The following is a 22493-nucleotide window of genomic DNA, read 5'->3' as shown; positions in this document are numbered from 1 at the left end:
TGTAATTTGGTGAGCTCATCTCTTTGGAGAGGACAATGCAAACAGTTGTTCTTCAGTAAACCCTATTCACTCATAATCCAATTTGAGTTCATTTTCCTTTCAACAGCACCAGACCGAAGCAACAACTCTGCAGCATTAACAAGGAAGAGATCATTCCATCTGGATCAGGTTTCTCATCTTCACAACCCTTATTGATTTGAATATAAACTCCCTCTTCCAACGAAAAAATGTTTGCACTGTAAGATGTTCATGGAGCGGCATCCAAGAAAGTCTCGGGATTACTTCACCAATTGAATGACCCAGCACCAAGCATATCCCTTTAGTAAAATCAGTGCCGTCTCAGCACTCCCCACATCACAGGAATTCGCAGTTGGTGGTGTCCAGGACTGTACCAAAGAGGGTTGGAAACCTGGAGAAAATAGCCCTGCGCTGAGCTAATGGGGCTACACTCGCGAGGTAGGAACTACAACTCCCGTCAGACGTCACTGGAGTTTAGGGAGGCTCAACACTTTACCATCCGCGCATTCCTCAGTGGCTCCGCCCCTCGGGGGCAGGGGAAGGCTCTCTTCTTTGTCTCTGTAGTCTAGAGATTTGCCGCGCCCCCGCCAGCCAAAAAAAAAAAAAAAATTCGTGTGACGTCACGCGTCTATGTGTCGCGCGTGGGGGAGGGAGTTAGCGGACGGTCCCTGGCTGGGTTCTAGCGCACCGAATAGCGGAAGAGACTCCTGCGGGCCGCCGCGATGCCTCGCCCGCGGCGGGTCAGTCAGCTCCTAGATCTGTGAGTCCACCCTGTCCCCGCCTCGTCTTCGCACCGCCCCGGCACCCCTCCCACCCACCTCCGTCGAGTCCGGCCCTCCGCTCCTTTCCCTGTCCCCTCCCACCTCCAAGCCTCTGACTGGGACCTGCTGGTGTTTCCAATTTTGGGTTCCTGGTGTGTCAACTGTCTGAGGACAGTTAAGCAGAGTGGGAAGCTGGATAGACTTGCGTCTTTGCCCTATACCTGGACACTCCAGATGGGTGTCCAAACTTGTGTCAGATCTGACAGTTTCAAGCCTTGCTCATTCCTGGCAGTGGCCTGTTTCTGACCCAAGTTTCGAGCCTTGCTATAAAAACAATAGGAAACACTAGATGGGGCTCTCAGAAGTCTGCAGTGAAATTCCACCCAGGTCTTTGTTACTGTACCTAGGATAAACAGCCATTCTTTGAGACAGCCAGTGTCTAGCACAGTGATTAAGAATGTGGACTCTTGATTGAGATGCTTGGTACAGCGCCGGTCCCTCCCATTCACCAGCTGTGTGGCAATGAATAAGTCTGTGTCTGAGTCCTTTACAAAGATTAGGATAATAATTGTACTGATCTCATGAAGACATAATGACAAATAATTTAACATGTAAAGGGGTGTCTGGCAAGTAATAAATCCCACTGAAGTGCTAGCTATTATTATTGTTTATTTCACACTGGAAATACACTGAAAGTGGCAGTTAAAACGCCAATCGTTTCATTTTAGGAGCTTTCAGTCCACTCATAATATACCCATTGTTATTGTGTAGATTCCAACTCATACTGACCCTCTAGGACAGACTAGAACTGTCCCTTAGGACTTCCAAGGCCATAATCTATGGAAGCAGACTGCTGCTACATCTTTCTTCAGTGAAATGACTGGTGGGTTCCAACTACCCACCTTTTGGTTAGCAATCTAATGCTTAACGCCTCACCACCAGGGTTTCTTCCAGTAATGTTACCATGTGAAAAAATACACAGTTTAAGGGGAATAATGGATATGCCACTGTAAGATAAGCACTGGACTGCTAACCACAAGCACAAGTTCAGAAGCCCACTAGCTACTCTTTGGAAGCCTTATACAAGGTCACTATGAAGTGGAACCAACTCAACGGCACTTAACAATAACAACAAAGGGGAATAATGACCTTAATCTACTCAAACAGTGGGGATTTTACATATATATTTTATCTTATATACTTCTGGGCCTCGGTCCATAGTCAGTTTTGTTGGTGTTGTTGTTGTTAAGCGTCATCGAGTCGGTTCTGCTTCATAGCAACCCTGTATAAGGTTTCCAAGGAACAGTTGGTGGGCTTGAACCGTTGACCTTGTGGCTCAAACTGACCCTGCAGTCCAGTGCATTATCCTGAAGTCAGTTTTAGTAAAAGAAACATCTGTTGGTTCTGCTTTGTGAGGACTGAGTCTTGTGTATTATCTTGAGAAAAAGATCTCGCTTTAGTTCTTGGCATAAATTTCACACCTGACCCAAATGGGAGTTTATTTCTGTCAGTAAAAGCAGTTTAGAGTAATTGATAAAGAGCTCAATCTAGGAAGACAAACTATTTGAGTTCTATTTATACATGTAACATTTGTTACAGAATCTTGATATAACTTATATTGTTTCAGTTTTTTCATTTGTAAATGTGGGACAATGATAATATTATCTACCTTATTGAGCTGTGGTGAAGATTAAGGATAAGCACTACACTGCTAACCACAAGGTCAGTAGTTCAAACCCAGCAGCCACTCCTCAGAAATCTTGTACAGGGTCACTCTGAGTCAGAACCAACTCGATAAGACTTAGAAACAACAGCCTGAAAAAGAAATTGGTTGACATGCAGCTACTCCAGGAGGTAGCATATGATCAAGAACCTGCAGGACTGAAGGAAGAAGTCCAAGCTGTACTGAAGGCATTGGCAAAAAAACGAGTCTCCAGGAATTGACAGAATGCCAACAGAGGTGTTTCAACACAGAGATGCAGCACTGGAAATGCTCACTCATCTATGTTACTGTGTGTAAGGCCTTTGTTGCAGCTACTGTGTCAGTCCATCTCATTGAGGGTCATCTTTTGTTAAGTCTCTATTTTACTAAGCATGTTAGTCCTTCTCCAGGGACTGGTCCTTTCTTATAACATGTCCAGGATATGTGAGACAAAGTCTCACCATTCTCGCTTCTAAGGAACATTCTGGCAGTCCAAAATAATCTAGGTAGCTGAACTAGAATTAAGTTTGAACTCCATAGACTGCCTTTTGGCCACGCTAGTCTGAGATTCAGCTGCAATCTGATATTAGGCAACAATCTGGATAGTGCAAACTTGATCAGCAGCATAATTTGACTCTAATCTGTCTCATTAGGGAATGAGTCATTACCATGTACATCTCCTTGTTGTTATTGTTAAGTGCCATCAAGTCAGTACCAACTCATAGTGACCTTATGCACAGCAGAACATAGACATCTCTCTAATTGTTAGCTATTATTTGTTGCGATAGTTCATTGTACCAAAGAGGAATGTTTTTAATTTACCAATCTGTAAATATTTTAAGCCCAGGAGCCACAGTGGGTTAAGTATTAGGCTACTCATCTCAAGATCACATCCACCAACTGATCTACTAAAGAAAGATGAGGCTGTCTGCTTTTGTAAAGATTTACGGTCTCGGAAACCCTAAGGAACAGTTCTATTTGTTCCTGTAGGGTCACTGTGAGGCAGAAGCAACTTGACAGCAATGAGGTTGAGCTCTAAGGCAAGGATAAAACCCAAACCAAATCCATTGCTGTTGAGTTGATTCTGACCTACAGAAACCCAATAGGACAGAGTAGAACTGCCCATAGGATATCCAAGGCTATCAGTCTTTATGGGTGCAGACTCACATCAGTCTTTATGGGTGCAGACTCACATCTTTTTTCCCAAATAGCAGCTATTGGGTTTCAAACCACCAACTTTTTGGTTAGCAACTTAGCACCTAACTACTGTGCCACCAGGGCTCCTTAAGACAAAGATGCTTTCAATTAATCCACTGTCCTGACCAATCTATACTATCTGTCCTGACAATCTATAAGTTGTCCATTGGATTGTATAGCTACTGCCACCAAATAAATGCCATCAACTTTCAACTGAGCTAGGCCCAAACATTGAAGGAAACCTCTATTAGTTGAAGGTACCATTGAGTCAATGAGTTTGCCTCAGATGGTAGCTACTTTTTTGTGTGTGAATCTAAGATTCCACACAGGCTAAGCCAACTGCACTCTTGAATATACCATTTCCATTAGATAAATAATACTTTTGGTCTCTTCCCTTGTTGATTGTTGTGTCTAAGTTGACTCACTCAAAACAAGGCACCGTGGCTTAACTGCTCAGTTTCAACAGGGGCTTCTGTTGTTGTTAAGTACCCTGGAGTCAGTTCAAACTCATAGCAACCTGTATAGGGTTTCCAAAGAGTGGCTACTGGGTTTGAAGAGCCAACCTTGCAGTTAACAGTTCAGTACTTACCATACAGGGCCACACCAGGACTCTCAACAAGAGTAGAGGGTTATTAATTGCCTTAAAAATAGAATATTAAAAAAAAAAATGTGTTTGTAGTGACTGTTAGTTAGGCAGATGGTATTGTCTTACTTGGAAATGGCTTGCCTGAGTTTTCTGGCAAACATTGAGTCTTTAAAGCTAGGATTCTATATTGTTTCTATTGAATTCCTTAAGAGAATATAGGGTACTAGGTTGAGGGACAAGCTACATGTTTCCTTAATATCACTTCACATGTAGCAGTCCATGAACAGAAGAATCTGCTCTGATGGATTGTAGACCAGGGACATGTAAGCATGAAGCATGTAATGAATGCTCTGATACATTATGGACCAGGAAAGTGTAAGCATGGAACACGTCAGTACCAATTATACATTTAGCAGTGCAAAACAAGCAACAGTACATTGATAGAACTAGAGAGTTGTGCTGGGATGAGAAGAAATCACCAAGACTAACCTCAAAAACTTTCCCTGCAAAGAAATGCAAAGAGATTTGCATCAAACAGTGAAACGATTTATGTCAAAAACAGTAGTACTATTAGTATGCAATTAGTAGAGGCTAATCATCATGTTTCATGATTTAGATATCATCTAAGAACAGATTTGATGCATTAGACACTAATAACCCCAAACCAGAAGAGTTGCGGCATGACATCAAGAACATCATATAAGAAGAAAGCAAACAGATATTAAGAAGACAAGAAAGAAGAAAAAGACCAAAATGGATGCTAGAAGAGACTCTGAAACTTACTCTCCAGCATAGAGATGTTAAGCAAATGCAAGAAATGAGGGGGTAAATGAGCTGAACAGAAATTTTCAAATGGCAGCTCAAGAAGACAAAGTCAAATATTATAATTAATTGTCCAAAGATTGGGTTAGAAAACCTAAAGGGAAGAACATGCTCACCATTTCTCAACTGAAAGAATTGAGAAAAAATTCAAGTTTCAACTTGCAATACTGAAGGACTCTTTGGGCAAAATATTAAATGATGCTGAAAGCATCAAAAGAAGATGGAAGGATTACAGAGTCACTTTACCAAAAAGAAATGGTCGATGTTCAGCCAAATCAAGAAGTAGCATATGATCAAAAGCCAGTGATACTGAAAGAAGAAGTGCAATGTGCACTGAAGGCATTGGCAAAGAACAAGGCTCAGGGAACTGATGGAATACAAATAAAAATCTTTCAATAAAATGCTTCAGCACTGGAGGCACTCACTTTTCTATCTCAAGAAATTTGTAAGAAGCTACCTGGCTAACTGATTAGAAACATCCATATTCATGCCTATCCCAACAGAATGCAGGAGTCATCACACAATATCATTAATAATATATACAAGTAAAAATTTGTGCAAGATAATTCAGCAGTACATTGACAGGGAACTTGCAAGAGGTTTCAAGCCAGATTCCGTCTAGAATGTGGAATGAGAGATGTTACTGCTGACGTCAGATGGATCTTGACTGAAAGCAGAGAATACCAGAAAAATGTTTATCAGTGCTTTAATTAGTATGCAAGTTTGACTTTTGATTGTGGGTAGATCATGACAAACTTATAGCCAACACTACAGAGAATGAGTATTCCAGAACACTTAATTGTGCTCTTGAGGAACCTGTATATAGACTAAGAGGCATTTGTTCAAACAGAACAAGGGAACACTGAATGCTTTTGAATCAGGAAAAGTGTGCGCCAGAGTTGTATTCTTTTACCATACTTATTCATTCTGTATGCTGAGCAAATATGGATTATATGAAGGAAAACGTGGCATCAGAATTGAGGAAGCTGGGTTATATGAAGAAAAGTATGGCATCAGGATCAGAGGAGGGTTCATTAATAACATGCAAAATGTAGGTGATACAACCTTGCTTGCTGAAACTGAAGAGGACTTAAAATACTTACTGATGAAGATCAAAGACCACAGCCTTTGGTATGTGTTACACCTCAATGTAAAGAGAACAAAAATCCTCACCACTGGACCAATAAACAACATCATGATAAATGGAGAAAAGATTGAAGTTGTCAAAGACTTCATTTTACTTGGATCCACCATCAACACTTATGGAAGCAGAACACAAGAAATCAAATGACTTATTGTATTAGGCAAATCTGCTGCACAAGACCTCTTTAAAGTGTTCAAAAACAAAGAGGTCAGTTTGAGGACTAAAGTGCACCTGACCTAAGTTATGGTATTTTCAATAGTTTCATATGCATGTGAAAGTTGAATGATGAGTAAGGAAGACCATAGAAGAATTGAGGCATGTGAAGTGTTGGAGGAGAATATTAAAGGCATCCTAGACTTCCAAAAGAACAAACAAATCTGTGTTGGAAGAAGTACAACAAGAATGCTTCTTAGAAGACAAGAATGGCCAAACTTTACCTCTCATACTTTAGACATATTATCAGGAGGGACCAGTCTCTGTAGCAGGACATCATGCTTGGTAAAGTGGCAAGATAGGGAGATCCCAACAAGATGAATAGGCACAGTGGCAGCAACAATGGACTCAAACGTAGGAGCAATTATGAGGATGGCACAGGACAGGGCGGTGTTTTGTTCCATTGTACATAGGATTGCTATGAGTCGGAACTGACTCAACAGCACCTAACAACAACAACAACAACAGAGAGACAAGGGAAAGAGATAGTCTAAGAGACTCAAAACTACTGTCATCCCAGTATGACTGTACATTTGCCTAAGACTGTGCCCATTAAGGAACACCAGAAAATGCATACTTCAGGAAACTAGACTTCACTAAAATACTCCATCCACATCACTAAGCAAGTGAACAATAACAGCAAGTCTTACTAGGAGAGAGAGTACCAGTATCCAGATTTGTGACAATATATTATCAAAACCATCTCATTTTTAACAAAAAATTATGAGACATGCAAAAAAGTAGAAAGTGTGGCCTCTAGATGAGAGGTGGGGGAGTAGGGGAGTAGGCAACAGAAACTGCCATTGAAACAGCCCAAATATTGGAGTTACCAAACTTTAAAGCAGTTATTCTAAATAGTTTGAAAGATTTAAAGGAAATTATGCTGATGTGGCACTCTAAGGTAAGCACTGGACCGCTAAACTGCAAGTTCAGTAGTTGACCATCTGTTCACCATCTGTTCCTTGGAAAACCTATACAACACTTGACAACAGTAACAATGTTTAAAGAAATAAAAGAAGGTATGATGATATTGTCTCATCAAATATAGAATATCAGTAATGAACTAGAACTTATTAAAAAGAACAAAACAGAAATTCAAGAGTTGAAAAGTATAACTTTTCTTTATATTATAAAAAAATATAATAATTTAAATGGAAGCAAATGTTGTTGAATGATGCTACATGGAGGGGATTGTAGTCATTGCAATGAAACGAAATACAGTAGGATGAGTGTAAAGCTGATGTTCTCCCATATCTACTATCACTCAATTCACAATAAAAACCCTTTTTTAAAAAAAAGTATAATAATTTTCTTAAATAAAAAATTCACTAGAGAAAGTCATCAGTAGATTTGAACTCACACAAGAAGAAAATTCCAAGTTTGAAAATAAGTCAAATCAGAATATGCAATCCAATCAACAGAAAGAACTTGTGGAGAACAATTAACAAAGTCTCAAAGAACTGGAACACAAGTAAGTGCATCAATACATGCATTATGGGAGTACAAAAAGAAAAGGAGAGAAAGAAAGAAGCAGAAAAACTATTCAAGGAAACAGTGACTCAAACTTCCCAATTTATTGAAAATATTCATCTATACATTCAAGGATTTAATTGAACTTCAGATAGGATAAACACAAACCTACACAGAGAAATATTTAATAAAGATGCTGAAGACAAAGACAAAAGAAAAATTTGAAAACAGCAAGAGAAAAATGACTCAAAATTTATAAAGAAATACCAATAATATTAACAGCTGGCTTTTCCTCCAAAAACAATGGAGGCCAAAAGGCAGTATGATGACATACTTAAAGTTCTGAAAGAAAAAAACTGTCAACCAAAAATGCAGTATCAGCAAAACTAAGACATTCACAGGTAAACAAAAACTTGAAAAACTCCATTGCTCCCAGAATGGTTTTACAAGAAATATTAAAGGAAGTTTTTCAAGACTGAACAAATGTTTCCATATAGTAATTTAAATCTGCACACACAAAAAAAACAAAGCACTGGCAAAGGGAATAATTATGTAATTATAAAAGATTGCATAAATGCACATTTCTTCTCCTTAGCTATTAAAAGCAGTTGTATAAAACAGTTCAGGTATGCCTCACGTAATATCTTTTCAACCAACATCTGACCCCATGTACGTCCATGGTTCCGCAAGACTTTGTTTGGGGTTTTGGTTTTTTAAAGGGAAAGCAGCTGTCTTTTATTTATTAAAGATCCCAAACCCAGATCCTTGCATCACTGAACTATGGTGGGATACAGGCAGGTGTGTCGGAGGACACTGCTCTGGGTGCAGGCTCTGAGACTCTGTCTAGTGGATGGGTGGACAGTACTGAGCGTAATCTGTATGCTCCCTGCTTGCTTCTTGCTTCACTCCTGATGCCGCTGTCACCACCCATTTCTCCAACGTCACCTAGCAATTCTAGTAGATGAGGACAAGCAGGCTCCCATAAGGTATTTTTTCCCCTCATAAAGTTTTAATATGGTGTTTGCACAACATCAAATCACATATGACATCTTATGTCACGGAATGTATTGTAGACATTCACGACGAATGTATCACAGATTTCTGGTGTGGCACTGTAGGATCAGCACTGGACTTCGACCCTCAAGATCAGAAGTTCAAACCCACCTTGGAAACACTGTACAGGATTGCTATGAGTTGGAACTAAATTGAAACACTTAACAACAATAATCATAGACATTAGGGGGCCTATACCTGTATATGTACTTGTGTTGATGGCTTATACCATATACAAATCATTCTATTTGCTAATAACAGCATAAGGTAGGTGATTTGGGGGATAATTTTGCTGAAGTAACCAAATAATACAGATGCTACCTCAAAGTCATAGGGACAAATGAAAAGAACAAGAAATGGTTATATATGTTGTTATGTGCCGTGGAGTCGGTTCCAACTCATAGTGACCCTGTACAGTGTTTCTAAGGCTGTAAATCTTTACGGGAGCAGAAAGCCTCATCTTTCTCCCGCGGAACAGCTGGTGGTTTCGAACTGCTGACCCTGAGGTTCGCAGCCTGATTCGTAACTGCTACGCTACCAGAGCTCCTTAATGACACACAAGTTATCTGGGTATACACTAGTCTGAAAGAGATCAAATTAAATTTATAGTACCTGTTACATTAACCTTTATATATTTAATTTTATCTCTTTCAGACTAGTGTATACCCAGATAACTTGTGTGTCATTAATCCTCTAGCCTACATTTCAGACTTAGTAGAAATCGTTGCAGTTTCCAAAAAGAGAAGAAATACCTAACAACTTTGCCTTACAAATTTAAGATTTTAGCAGCTTGTATGATCTCATTGATAGTTCCACCCTGTTGTGTCAGAATTAAGGCACTAATGGATGCTGATAAAGGTACCTGAACTGATGTCGGTGGTAACAAATACTGTGAAATTATTGGATAAGGATTAATTTTATGCCTATAGTAATCTCTAACAGTAATTACGGAGCCCATTCCATCTCTGAAACCAACATGGCGTGGCTTAGAAAGAAACGTGCAGAAGCACCTTTGGAAGAATTGTTAAAGTGCCATTGAGTTCATTCCAACTCATAGCAACCCTGTGTAGGATTCCCAAGGAGCTGCTGGTAAATTTGAATTTCCAACCTCACAGTTCAAACTGACCTTGAAGTCCAGTGCTTATCCTATAGCACCACACTAGGAAGAAATAGTGTAATATTTATTTAATCAGAGATGGATATGTTTCCTTGCTGAGAGCTAACCAGTGTTGGACAATAGATTTGTCTCTTCCTCACTGACAAGCTGCCTGAACAGGAACCAGGATTCATTGGGTCATGTACCCTGGAGAGAGTCGGGTGTACAGTCTGCCACTATATAAACTGCATTAGTCTCACTGGATTCTCCTGTCTATTCATACACACAACAGATTAGAGAAACACAAATCACTCTCTGAAGAAGACTTTACTATTTGTCAGGAATTAAAAAGAATTTGTATTTTGTTGCTATTAAAAATATACACTGTAAAACATACACCAATTCATCCATTCAAATCAGTGACATTGATTATATTATTGTACACCCATTCTCACCCTCTTTTTCTGAGTTTTCCTCCTCCATTAACATAAACTCACTGTCCCCTAAGGTTCCTATCTAAACTTTTAAGCTGCTATTGTCACTTTGATCCCATATTGTATTTGGGTATCTTCAAGTTGATATCGACTCATAGTGACCTTATGCACAACAGAATGAAACACTACCTGATCCTGTGCCAACCTCACAGTCATTGCTACATTTGTGCCCATTGCTGCTGCTGTTGTACCAATCCATCTCATTGGGAGTCTTCCTCTTTTTCTCCAGCCCTCCATTTTACCAAACATGATAACCTTCTCTAGGGACTGGTCCCTCCTGACATTATGTCCAAAATATGAGAGATGAAGTTTGGCCATCCTGGCCTCCGAGGAGCACTCTGGCTGTACTTCTTCCAAGAGAAATTTGATTGTTCTTTTGGCAGTCTGTAGTACTTTTAATATTTTCCTCCAATACCGCACTATGTATACCAGAGCATGCTGTTCCCCAAATTACCTATCTACTGCTTGGCTGAAAATTAAACTGTGGGGAAAGCAGAGGGTTTTTTTGTTTTGTTTTTGTGGTTAAGCTAAATATTATTTGGTTTTAAGAAGACTACAAGGGATATTTTAGTTTTAAATTTTACAGATTATTTCCAGGCAATAATTTTAGGGATTTATTTGTCAAGATTTGAAAAAGACATAGGGAACGGAATGAAATTGTATTAGGTGACAACTAAACTTTGAAAATAAGGACTATCTTAGGAAAGAGGCAAAAGTGTACCTTTTCCCCATGATTTGATCCTCTAATACAGAATTAGAGGTCAGTTACATGGAATGAAAATTTAGTGTTATAGGGGAAAATTTAATGGTACAGACCTCACATGAATGTATACATTAGTACAAGAACTTTTCCTTCTATCAATGTGCCATGTTTTGAACCAAGTGTTTGATGAAGGTTTTGTAATTCAATAGGTTTGGTGTTAGTGAATATAGAAATGGCACATTGTTAATATTTTGTCTATTAATAAACAACAACCAAATACTGTAAAAAGACAAAATTGGTTGAGCCCTCAAACACACATGTATCCAACACAATTCAGAAATACCCAGGAAGACTCCTTCAGGATAAATGGGTATCATCCTATTGAAACAAAATGTAGAATAACAAGGTAATGTAAAGTTTGAAAGAGCAACCTTCTTCTTATTATCCACATAACTAAAAATTAGAGAGGACTTGAATTTTTCTTCAGTACAAAAATAAACATTTTTTCTCAAATAAATACATTCATAAAATATTTTTATAAAGTATCAAATGATGGTAAAAGGGAATAGTTATATAGAAATAATATTCCTGTAACTCACTAGAATTAAATTGATAAAAATTTGAAATAGATCCTAATGAAATGAGATAAAAATGGTTGGGTGGGAAGAAGTTGGAAAGGGATACTAACTGCTTGGGGGACACTGAATTCTTAAGAATGATGGGAAATTTTGGAAACACATAAAGGAGTCCTGGTGTGGCGCTGTGGGTTAATGCACCAGACCACAAAGCCGTTTGAACTGCAAGATCGGCAGTTCAAGCTCACCAGCTTCTCCTCGGAAACCCAATACAGGGTCTCTATGGGTCGGAATTGACTTGACGGCACTTAACAACAACAACAACAACAACGATGGTAATAGCTGAATAACATGATAAGCATAACTAATATTACCAGGAATGAAAAATTGAAGAGGAATGGCGTCACATTTATCATCAAAAAGAACATTTCAAGATCTGTCTTGAAGTACACTGCTGTCTATGATAGGATAATATCCATTTGTCTACAAAGAAGATAAATTAATATCACTATTTTAAAAATGTATTTTGAATAAAATTTTTATTTGAATAAAATGTATTATTTAAATAAATTCATATAAAGTGTGGCTAAATATCATTAAAAAATAGCTGCAACAGTACACTGACAAGGAACTTCCAGAGGTTCAAGTTGGATTCAGACTAGGATGTGGAATGAGGTGTATCATTGCTGATGTCAGATGGATTTTGACTGAAAGCAGAGAATACCAGAAAGACATTTACCTGTGCTGTATTAACTATGCAAAGCCATGTATACCTTGAGTATATCCCACCTGAATTTAGAGATCATCTCTATAATTTGATGCAATGAACACTAATATTCAAAGACTAAACAAGTTGTGGTATGACATCAAGAGCATCATACATGAAGAAAGCAAAATGTCATTAAAAGAGAGGAAAGAACAAAATGGATGTCAGAAGAGACTCTGAAACTTGTTCTTGACATTGAGTAGCTAAAGTGATTGGAAGAAATGATGATGCTAAAGAGCTGATCAGAAACATTCAAAGGCTACCTTCAGAAGACAAAGTCAAGTATTATAATGAAATGTTCAAAGACCTTACCTTAGAACCCCAAAAGGAAAGAACACAATCAGCATATCTCAAGCTGAAAAAATGAGGAAAAACTTCAAGCCTCAAGTTGAATTATTGAAGGATTCTATGGCGGAACTATTTAATGACACAGAAGCATCGAAAGAATACACAGAGCCACTGTAACAAAAAGAATTGGTTGCTGTTCAGCCATTTCAAGAGAAAACATATGATCAAGAACCAATGGTATTGAAAGAATTCCAGACTACACTGAAGGCATTGGTGAAAAAACAAGGCTCCAAGAATTGTTAGAATATAAGTTGCAAGTTTTTTCAGCAAATTGATGCAGCACTAGAGGTGAATATTCATATTTGCCAAGAAATTTGGAAGACAACTACCTGACAACCAATTTGGAAGAGATCCCTGTTTGTTCCCATTCCAAAGAAAGATGACCCAGTAGAATGCAAAAGCCATCAAACAATATCATTAGTATCACATGCAAATAAAATTTTGCTAAAGATAATTCAAAAATGGCTGTATCAGTACATTGATTTAGAGCTACCAAAAATTCAAGCCAGTTTCAGAAGAGGATATAGAGCAAGGGATATCATAGCTGACATCAGACAGATCTTGGCTGAAAGCAGAGAATACCAGAAAGATGTTTACTTGTGCTTTATTGACTATGCAAAACCATTCAGTTGTATGGATCATAACAAATTACATGGAAAAGAATGGACATTCCAGAACACTTAATTGTTCTCATGAAGCCTTGAACACAGACCAAGAGGCAGACATTAGAGCAGAACAAGGGGATACGAAATGGTTTAAATTCAGGAAAGGTGTGTGTGTCAGGTTTGTATCCTTTCACCATACTTATTCAATTCAATCTGTATGCTGGGCAAATAAGCCAATAAATTGGACTATATATATGATGAAGAACGTTGCATCAGAATAGACTAACAAGCTGTGATATGCAGATGATACAAGCTTCACTTGCTTGCTGGAAGCGAAGAGGACTTGAAATACTAACTGATGAAGATCAAAGACTTCAGTATGGATTGCACCTCAATGAAAAACTTCACAACTAGACGTGGTGCTGTAGGATCAGCACTGGACTGCAACCCACAAGGTCAGCAGTTCAAACCCACCAACTGCTCCCCGGAAACCCTCTGCAGGGTCGTTATGAGTTGGAACCAACTCGATGGCACTTAACAACAGCAACTACAGACCAATAAATAACATCATGATAAATGGAATGAAGACTGAAGTTGTCAAACATTTTATGTTACTTGGACCCACAATCAACGCTCATGGAAGCAGCAGTCAAGAAATCAAATGACATAATACATTAGGCAAATCTGCTGCAAAAGACCTCTTTTAAAGTGTTAAAACAAAGATGTCACTTTGAGGACTAGGTGTTCATGACCCAAGTTTTGGTATTTTCAGTCTCCTCAGATGCACGTGAAAGCTGAACAATAAGTAAGGGAGACAATAGAAGAATTGATGTATTTGAATATGGTATTTGTGAGATATATTGAAAATTCCATGGAAGTCAAGAGAAAGAAAATCTGACTTGAAAGTACAGTCAGAATGCTCTCTAGAAACTAGGATGGAGAGACATTTGGACATGTTATTTGGAGGCACTAGTTCCTGAAGAAGAGCATCATGCTTGGTAACATGGAGAGTCAGTAAAAAAGAGTAAGTCCCTGGCACAGTGGCAGCAACAATGAGCTCAAACATAACAATTATGAGGATGGCGCAAGACCACCAATGTTTCATTATGTTGTGCATAGGCTGGTTGAGTTGGAACTGATGTGAAGTCCCCTCCTGTTGTGGCACTGTGGGTTAATATGCCAAACTGCAAAGCTGTTTGAACTGCAAGGTTGGCGGTTCAAGCTCACCAGCTACTCATTGGAAACCCTATACAGGGTCGCTATGGGTCGGAACCAACTCAATGGCACATAACAACAATAGCATATGCATGTTAACGCTTAATGAATAAGGAAGACCAAAGAAACATTTATGTGTTTGAATTATGGTGTTGGAGAAGAATATTGAATATACTGGGGACTGCCAGAAGAATCTTCTGTTTTGGAAGAAGTATGGCTGGATTGCTCCACAAAAGCAACAAAGGTGAGACCTCATCTCTCATACTTTGGATACGTTATCAAGAGGGACTAATCCTTGAAGAAGGACATAATGCTTGGTGTAATTGAGCGTAAGTGAAAAGAAGGAAGACCCTCAATGAAATGGATTGACACAGTGGGTGCAACAATGGGCTGAAATATAACAACTGTGAGGATGGTGCAGGACTGGGCATTGTTTCTTTCTGTCGTACATGGTGTCGCTATGAGTCAGAACTAACTTGACAGCACCTAATAACAACAATAATGGAGTAAACTATTATAATGAAATGTGCAAAGATCTACAGTTAGAAAACCGAAAGGGAAAAACACACTCAGCATTTCTCAAGCTGAAAGAAGTGAAGGAAAAAATTCAAGCTTCAAGTGACATATTGAAAGATTCTATAAACCAAGTATTGAATGACACAGGAAGCATCAAAAAAGATAAAAAGGGATCCATGAGGGAGTAGGAGAGGCAGCCCAGGTAGGTGAGGAGCGAGCACCAGCACTTGGGAAGGCCCATCTGGGGGCCATGGCAGGACAGGTGAGGCTGCTACCTGGACAGCCTTGTCGAAAAGGTTATGTGCTGTCTCTGGTCTGTCCAAACTCTTCCAAGGCTTGGTGTGAGATCACGAGCATGTCACAGCTGTTTGCGTCTCCTGCCATCTACACAGATTTGAATTCTAGCATCACCAACTTGATTATTTCTGCAAACGCAAAAAAACAAATACAATCTTTATGTGGAGTTGGCACTGGCAGTTATTTCCAGTATTGTTATTGGGTCCAGCTTCAGATTGAAAAAGAAGGGCCTCTTACAACTGGCCACCAAGGGAGTTATTAGAGCTGGACACAGTGGGCATTCTTACCTCAAGGAATGGCTTTGGTGGGCAGTATTACTCTCAATGCAATATTGTCTTCCTATTTTTTAAATGAGCATTTGAATATTCATGTAAAAATAGTCTGCATATTAAGTATATTGGGGTCAGCTGTGATGGTTATCCATGCCCTTCAAGAAGAGGAATTTGCTTCTTTGCACGAAATGAAAATGAAATTGAGAGACCTAGGATTTATATCCTTTGCAATGTCATAACTATGATCTGCTTGGTGTTGATATTGGTATTGGCTCCCAGGAAAGGACAGACCAACATATTGATCTACATTTAAATCTGTTCAATGATTGGAGCATTTTCAGTTTCTTCCATCAAGGGCCTGGTGATTGCTATTAAGGAGCTGTTAGAGGAGAAACCCATTTACAAGCATCCCCTGGTATTCGTTTTGGTGGCTATCCTTGCGTCTTCAGTGACTACACAGATTAACTATCTCAACAAGGCCCTGGACACCTTTAATACATCGCTTATGACTCCTATTTACTATGTGGGCTTTACAACCATGGTAGTGACTTGCTCCACCATCTTATTCCAGGAGTGGTATGGCATGAAAGCTGGAGATGTCATCGGGACCCTGAGTGGGTTCTTGACCATTATCAATAGCACCTTTCTTCTACATGCTTTTAAAAACACTGGCATTACCGGGAGTCAGCTGACATCCACTGCTAAGGAAGAAGTCTCCTATCAGAATGGCAATGAAGACAAATATACTTTACTAGTGAACATAGAATGTTCAACCCTAGAATACAATGATGATGATGTCACCTTGTTTATCAAGATTAATGATCACAGTTTCTAGAAACTCTGAATTTTACCAATATGAGATACTGGGAAAGTCAAAGAAATACCTACCTGCTCACTGAAAGAACTATTAGAAAGACGGCATTAAAAAAATTCTAACTAATAATTTCAATGTGAGGCCAAGTAAAAATGCCTTCATGCTTGGTCGTCCAATTTGAAAATCATTGTTTTGATCCTTCTCCAGAAAACTCCTACTTATATTTATGTCTACACACTTGAAATAGTCTCTGAACATAAAGAAGTAGAAGAGTTAGGTGAGCCTCAGAACAGTCTCTTTCTTCGGACCACAATCTGTTTGGCTCTGCCACATAGCTCTTCATTCCTCTGGCTGCTAGTCATCTTCTTCTCCTTTTTTTCACATCAGTGTGACTGATTTTCTTCTGTTAAAATAAAGTACCATTTATGTGCTGCCAGGTCACAGCTTAAAAAAAAAAAAAAATGGGAAAAATACACAGACTCATGGTACCAAAAAGAATTGTCTCATTCATTTCATATGATCACGAACAAGAACCAACAATACTAAAGAAATCCAAACTTCACTGAAGGTATTTGTGAAAACAAGACTCCAGGAATTGATGGACTATTAATTGAAATGTTTCAAAAAATGGATGCAGCACTGAAGGTGCTTACTTGTTGACTAGTAGAATTTCTAATATGTCTCTTCTATGTATCTCCTACCAATGACTCGTTCCTGATGAGTCTTGGCGAGAGAAACTGGAAGAGACAATTCTGTGGATGTTAACAGGGTTAATTGTAATTGTGAACGCATGAAACTCCAGCATGGGTATAAATTAAGTCATCTTGGTGATGTGAGTAGGCTGTGTACTCCTTTGCTTAACTAATCAAACTCGACTCCATTTGTTCTCCAGTTCATGGAATTTGAGCCAGCAGCCTCACCTGATTTGCCAGTTTCCACAGCCTTGTGAGTCAACAGCCTGATTCTGCATGAGCGAGGAGAACCCTCCAGGCTGATGTCTGAACTGTAGATTTGGAATTTGCCAGCCTCCACAACTGTGTGAACAATTTCCTTGATGACCCATGAGTTCTGTGAGACATTGCAACAAATTGCAGAACCCTAGAAATATGGGGGAAACTACTGAGAGGAGGAGTAGTGGCTGATATCAGGAATTATAGGGTCCTGTTGTGGCGCAGTAGAATAAGCAGTGAACTGCTAACTGAAAGGTCAACAGTTCAAGCCTACCAGCCACTCCTTGGAAACCCTATATAGGGTCACTATGAGTCAGAACTGACTTGACAGCACTTAACAAACAGTAGCACTTTAGGAAAGTCAGACATTTCAGATGTCTTTAACCTCCACCTCATAAGGACAGCCTCTTGCTGATCTTTCTAAGAGAAATTATTGTTACACTAGTTAACAAATTTGGAAGACAGCTACATAGCCAAGCAACTGGAAGAGATCTATCTTTGTGCACATTTCAAAGAAAGATGATCCAACAGAATGTGGAAATTGTTTAATAATATCACGTGCAAGTAAAATTTTGCTGAAGATAATCCAAAGACTGTTGCAACACTACATCAACAGAAAACTACCAGAAATTCAAGCCAGATTCATAAGAGGATGTGGAATGAGAGATGTCATTGTTGATATTAGATGGATCTTACTGGAAACAGAGAATACCAGAAAGATGTTTACCTGTGTTACACTGATGTTGCAAAGGCATTTTACTGTATAGATCATAACAAATTATTAATAACATTGTGTAAGAATGGGAATTACAGAGCATTTAACTGTGTACATGTGGAACCTGTACATAGACCAAGAGGCATTCAAAACAGAACAAGAGGTTACTGAGTAGTTTGAGATAAGGAAAGGTGTACATCAGGATTGTAGCCTTTCTCACCATACTTAGTCTGTAGAATCCAAGAAGCTGGACTATACAAAGAAGAGCATTGGCATCAGGATTGGAAGAAGGCTCATTAACAGTCTGTAGTATGCACATGACACAGCCTTGTTTGCTGAAACTGAAAAGGACTTGAAATAGTTACTGATAAAGATCAAAGACTACAACCTTCAGTATGGATTACAACCTAACAAAAAGAAAACAAAAATCCTCACAACTGTACCAAAAAGCAACATCATGATAATTAGATAAAAGGTTAAGAGAGTAAAAAAAGGCAATCCACAAAATGAGAGACCATATAAAACCAATGGATTATATCTATCTAGAATGTATAAGGAATTCATACATTTCTGTAAGAAAGCAATCAGCCCAAAAGAAAACAGGGTAAGAAACTTGAATAGAATATCATAAAAAAAAGATTATCGGAGTGTATAATTTTTAAAAAACAATTGTACATCAGCAATGAAGTGGGTAATTCAACTATAAACAATGGAATAGTGTAAATGAACATGAACAAACTGAAAATGAAAATGAACAAACTTCACCTACATGCAACAATACGTATGAATCTCACATTGCTGAGCAAGAGAAGCTGGAAACATAAATAAATAATAAATTATATAAGTTAAAAAACAACACCATGCAGAACTAATTTGTGGTGGTAAAAGCCAGGGTTATCATTACCCTTGAAGTACTAATTGAAAGGGGTCAATAGGCAATACCCTGAGGTGGTGTGAGTATTGTTTCTTCCAGGGTGATGGTTATATAGGTATGTTCATTTTGTGATTTATCATTGAAGATATATATATACCTTTTTATGTGTGCTAATTTAATTTAAAAGGTTCTGAAAATCTATTTTTATAAGCAAGCTACAAGCAGAAAGAATATTTAGTTTAAAACCACGTAATTTCTACAACAATTATACCAAAAAAGAATGATCTAGAATGCTTGCGGTTTTGATTTAAAACATTCTGGGATTGTTTGAGAGGAGGATAGCTAGTGATCAACTTTAGTCTAAAATAAATGTGCATATGAAAATTTAAGGGTAACCAGTATAATCATTGAACTAAAATGTATAACTTACAAAAAAGGAGAAAATTAAGGAAGCCTCAGTCAGTGCAATAGAAGACAGGAGGTAAGAATAAACGGAAGAGGAAAAAGCTTGTAAATTAAAATCACAACATAAAGTTAGTAGAAATACGTTCAAATATTTTCACAATTGTAATAACTGTAAATAAGTAACTTTATACTTTAAAAGAACAGAGATTTCAAATTGAATTTTAAAAAAGACATTATATGTTGTTGGCAATAGATATACCTAAAATACAATGACCCAAAGAGTTACAAATAAAGAGTTGAAATGTTTCATTGGTTTAAAATAAACCAATGAAAGCTGGTGGAGCAATATTAAAACCAGGCAATAGAATTTAGTGAAAAACATCAATATGACTGAAGAAGAATATTATTGTTGTTTTAGTGCCATTGAGTCGGTTCTGACTCATAGTGCCCAGTGTAGGGTTTTCAAGAAGAGAAACATTCCTTAATGATAAATATTTCACAAGAAGACGCCATGATCATGAATTTGCCATAAACACCATTGATCTATAAAAAAGGAAAGCTTTCATTAAGGACAGTTGACAAATTCATTCATGAGAGGAGATTTTATGCTCTATTCTTATATATTATAAATACTGAAAACAACTTGCTATTAATGAATATATGCATGTACCAAAAGTATATTAAAATCACAGACCCAAACAAAACCAAAATCAACAGACATCTGGTCAATTCTAACTTATAGTAACCCAACAGGGCAAATGGAGCCTCAGTATGATGCTGCAGGGTAATGCACTGGATCACAAGGTCAATTGAACCACTGGCAGTTCAAACTCACCAGCCACTCTTTGGAAACCCTATACCGGGTTGCTGTGACACCAAGAACCAATAAACAAACTAAAAACAAAATATATTTGTGTGTACACACGTATACTTTTATGGAATAAGATATTTATGTACTTCTACACACACACAAGGAGCTCTGGTAGCGTAGTGGTTACGAATCGGGCTGCGAAACTTAAGGTCAGTGGTTCGAAACTACCAGCTGCTCCGCAGGAGAAATATGAGGCTTTCTACTCCCGTAAAGATTTACACCGTCGGAAACCCTGTACAGGGTCGCTATGGGTCGGAACCAACTCGACGGCACTTAACAACAACAACACACACACAAGGAGCTCTGGTAGTGTAGTGGTTACGAATCGGGCTGTGAACCGCAAGGTCAGCAGTTTGAAACTACCAACTGGTCTGCGGGGGGAAAGATGAGGCGTTCTGCTCCTGTAAAGATTTAAAGCTTCAGAAACCCTGTGCAGGGTTGCTATGAGTCAGAACTGACTCCATGGCACACAGCCACCACACACACACAGAAGGAGCTCTGGTAGCATAGTGGTTATGAATCGGGCTGCTAATCTCACGGTCAGCAGTTTGAAACCACCAGCTGTTCCACAGGAGAAAGATGAGGCTTTCTGCTCCCGTAAAGATTTACAGACTCAGAAACCCTGTACAGGGTCACTATGAGTCGGAACTGACTCCACGACACATAACAACAACAACAACAACACACACATAGAGAAGAAAGAACATAATATCTCTCAAATAGAAAATATGTGTTATTGTTGTTAAGTGCCATTGAACCAGTTCTGACCCATAGCGACCCTGTATAGGGTTTCCAAGGAGCAGCTGGTGAGCTTGAACTGGTGACCTTGTGATTCAAACCAGCTTTGCAGTCCAGTGCATTAGCCCACAACACCACACTGAGTATTTGTAGAGCATATACAAAATCAATTATGCACTGTGTATATACTTGGCTAAAAGAAAACTTTATAGATTTTTTAAAGAAGAGAATATACTTTTCCACAATTACTAATAAAATTAGACAAATAATAAAGTGGTGATCAAAAAGCTCATGACTACATGGAATATAGCTGGAGGGATTTTGTAGCAAGAGGTACCCATCAACTTTACTACAGACTTCTTGGAAAATAGTCTTAACAGCATATATTAACATATCCTAGAAACAGCAGTAATGCTCATCAGTAGGAGACTAGCTAGATAAATCATTTGACTGTGAAATATTATGAAGCCATTAAAGGACAATTAGAATGAAAATTGATTCTTTAGGCAGCCCATGGCCTTGGAAGGATTTCCATAGGTATTTTTAGATGAAAGAGGATGTACAAAAGTGAGTATTCTATGGTTCATTTTATACAATGAGTCCTCCCAGGCCTGCCACTGTGTGTGTATGAAAATGAGTATGTGTGTTTATAAACACAGAGAAAAATAAGTAATATACACTAGGTTAGAATAGGATCCTTAGTGGCACAATGGTTATGCCCTCGGCTGCAAGCCAAAAGGTCAGCTATTTGAACCCACAGCGACTCTTAAGAGAAAACTTCTGAGGATCTGCTCCTGTAAACAGATCTGTGATCTATAGGTTTGGTCTGAGTTGAAATCAACTCAATGACACACAACAAGAAGTTAGAATTCAAGCTAACAGGGACTAAAAGGGAGAAGAGAAAGACTATGAAAGGACGAAAAGGAAAAATCAAAATTGTGATAAAATTGTTCAAGTACATGTTCATATTTATTCATGAATATAAATCTTATGTCTGAAGGAATATTCATATATATAAATTAATTAAGATTTTTATATATTTGTTTGAAGTGTGAATTTCTCAGATTGTTGAAATTTCAGGTCCATAGGAAATATGTTGTTTAGATGGGTTATAACAATCCTAAATCATTTTTTGGTTGTTGTCTTTTCTGCCTACTTTACATTGTTGTTGTTGCTGTTAGATGCCATCGAGTCAGTACAGACTCATAGTGACCCTATGCACAACAGAATGAAACACTGCCCAATCCTGGGCCAACCTCACAATCGTTGCCAC

At 38.4% G+C, this 22493-nt stretch overlaps 1 protein-coding gene and 1 pseudogene across 1 annotated transcript in view; both read left to right on the top strand.

The window, feature by feature from the left end:
- The first annotated feature begins 632 nt into the window (after positions 1 to 632).
- AMN1 (antagonist of mitotic exit network 1 homolog (S. cerevisiae)) overlaps positions 633 to 22493 on the top strand; it is a 62106-nt gene continuing 40245 nt past the window's right edge. The window contains exon 1 of the mRNA XM_006874752.1: positions 633 to 778. Within this exon, the coding sequence (XP_006874814.1) occupies positions 741 to 778 (38 nt within the window). The 5' untranslated portion in view covers positions 633 to 740. The remainder of the gene's footprint in view (positions 779 to 22493) is intronic.
- On the top strand, positions 15535 to 16688 carry LOC102827983 (annotated as a pseudogene).

Source organism: Chrysochloris asiatica, unplaced genomic scaffold (assembly GCF_000296735.1).
Source record: "Chrysochloris asiatica unplaced genomic scaffold, ChrAsi1.0 scaffold00299, whole genome shotgun sequence".
Lineage (NCBI taxonomy): Eukaryota > Metazoa > Chordata > Mammalia > Afrosoricida > Chrysochloridae > Chrysochloris > Chrysochloris asiatica.
This window is presented reverse-complemented; position numbering and strand designations above follow the sequence as displayed.